General features: G+C 37.6%; 1 protein-coding gene across 1 annotated transcript in view; it reads right to left on the minus strand.

Moving 5' to 3' along the window:
• Window positions 1–512: 512 nt before the first annotated feature.
• The window catches only part of LOC104773951 (methyltransferase-like protein 1), a gene marked incomplete at both ends in the record, with an annotated part of 10,610 nt that continues 10,325 nt past the window's right edge, over window positions 513–797 (minus strand). Inside the window, one exon of the mRNA XM_010498621.1 lies at window positions 513–797. This exon is cut by the window's right edge and continues 1 nt beyond it. Coding sequence (XP_010496923.1) covers window positions 513–797 — 285 coding nt within the window.

The raw sequence follows: 797 nt of genomic DNA on the forward strand, positions 1-797 counted from the left end.
AATCATCTTTTGACAAACAAAAATGGAATCATGTTTTGACGAGAAAATTACAAAATTACAATTTTGGCCAGAAAATACGAACCCGTAATTTTGAGGGAAAAAACTATCTGATGGTTTTAATAGTTAAACCATGTTTTGTGGCAAAGCAGTTTTATCTTGAACTCTTTCTTCGGTACTCGACTCTTGATGCCTCTTTCTTTGGGGAGCTGATGATTCATCATCTTTAGTGCAAGTTAGGTCTCTAAAAACACATTGAATCCTTGTATTTGAGTGTGACAAAATTATAGTTTTGCGGTCCATGATTTGGTCGTGGTCAGCCTCCCATCATTTCTTGTAGCCTTTCTTCTTAGTGGATCTCACTATCTCTATGGTTTCAGTACTATATGTTCAGTATCACTATTTCCACTACCTATTACTCAAGATGAAAAATGATGTCTGCACTAGTAGATCTAGTGCTAAGGAAAGTGTAGTACAAAAAATATATCCCAAGAGAATGTGTAAAGAATAGTCACCTCAATCTTGAGATTGATAATGTCTTCAAATGTCCAATACTCCATACTATCAGAAACACCAGGAGCTCTATGGACATATTCCTCCCACGGTGGGTCAACAAGAATAACATCAAACTTTGTTCCAAATAACTCGGGAGATAACTCAACTTCATGCAAGTCGCCTTTAAAATACATTGGTGCAGAAGCTGAGTTAGATACAATCTCATCCTTCTTCTGTATGAGCTCTCTCAGCTTGGGGTAGTCTTCCACATTGGTAAGCTCCAGCTCTCGGATGAAATTCTGGGG

The sequence above is a fragment of the Camelina sativa genome, unplaced genomic scaffold, assembly GCF_000633955.1.
Source record: "Camelina sativa cultivar DH55 unplaced genomic scaffold, Cs unpScaffold00805, whole genome shotgun sequence".
Lineage (NCBI taxonomy): Eukaryota > Viridiplantae > Streptophyta > Magnoliopsida > Brassicales > Brassicaceae > Camelina > Camelina sativa.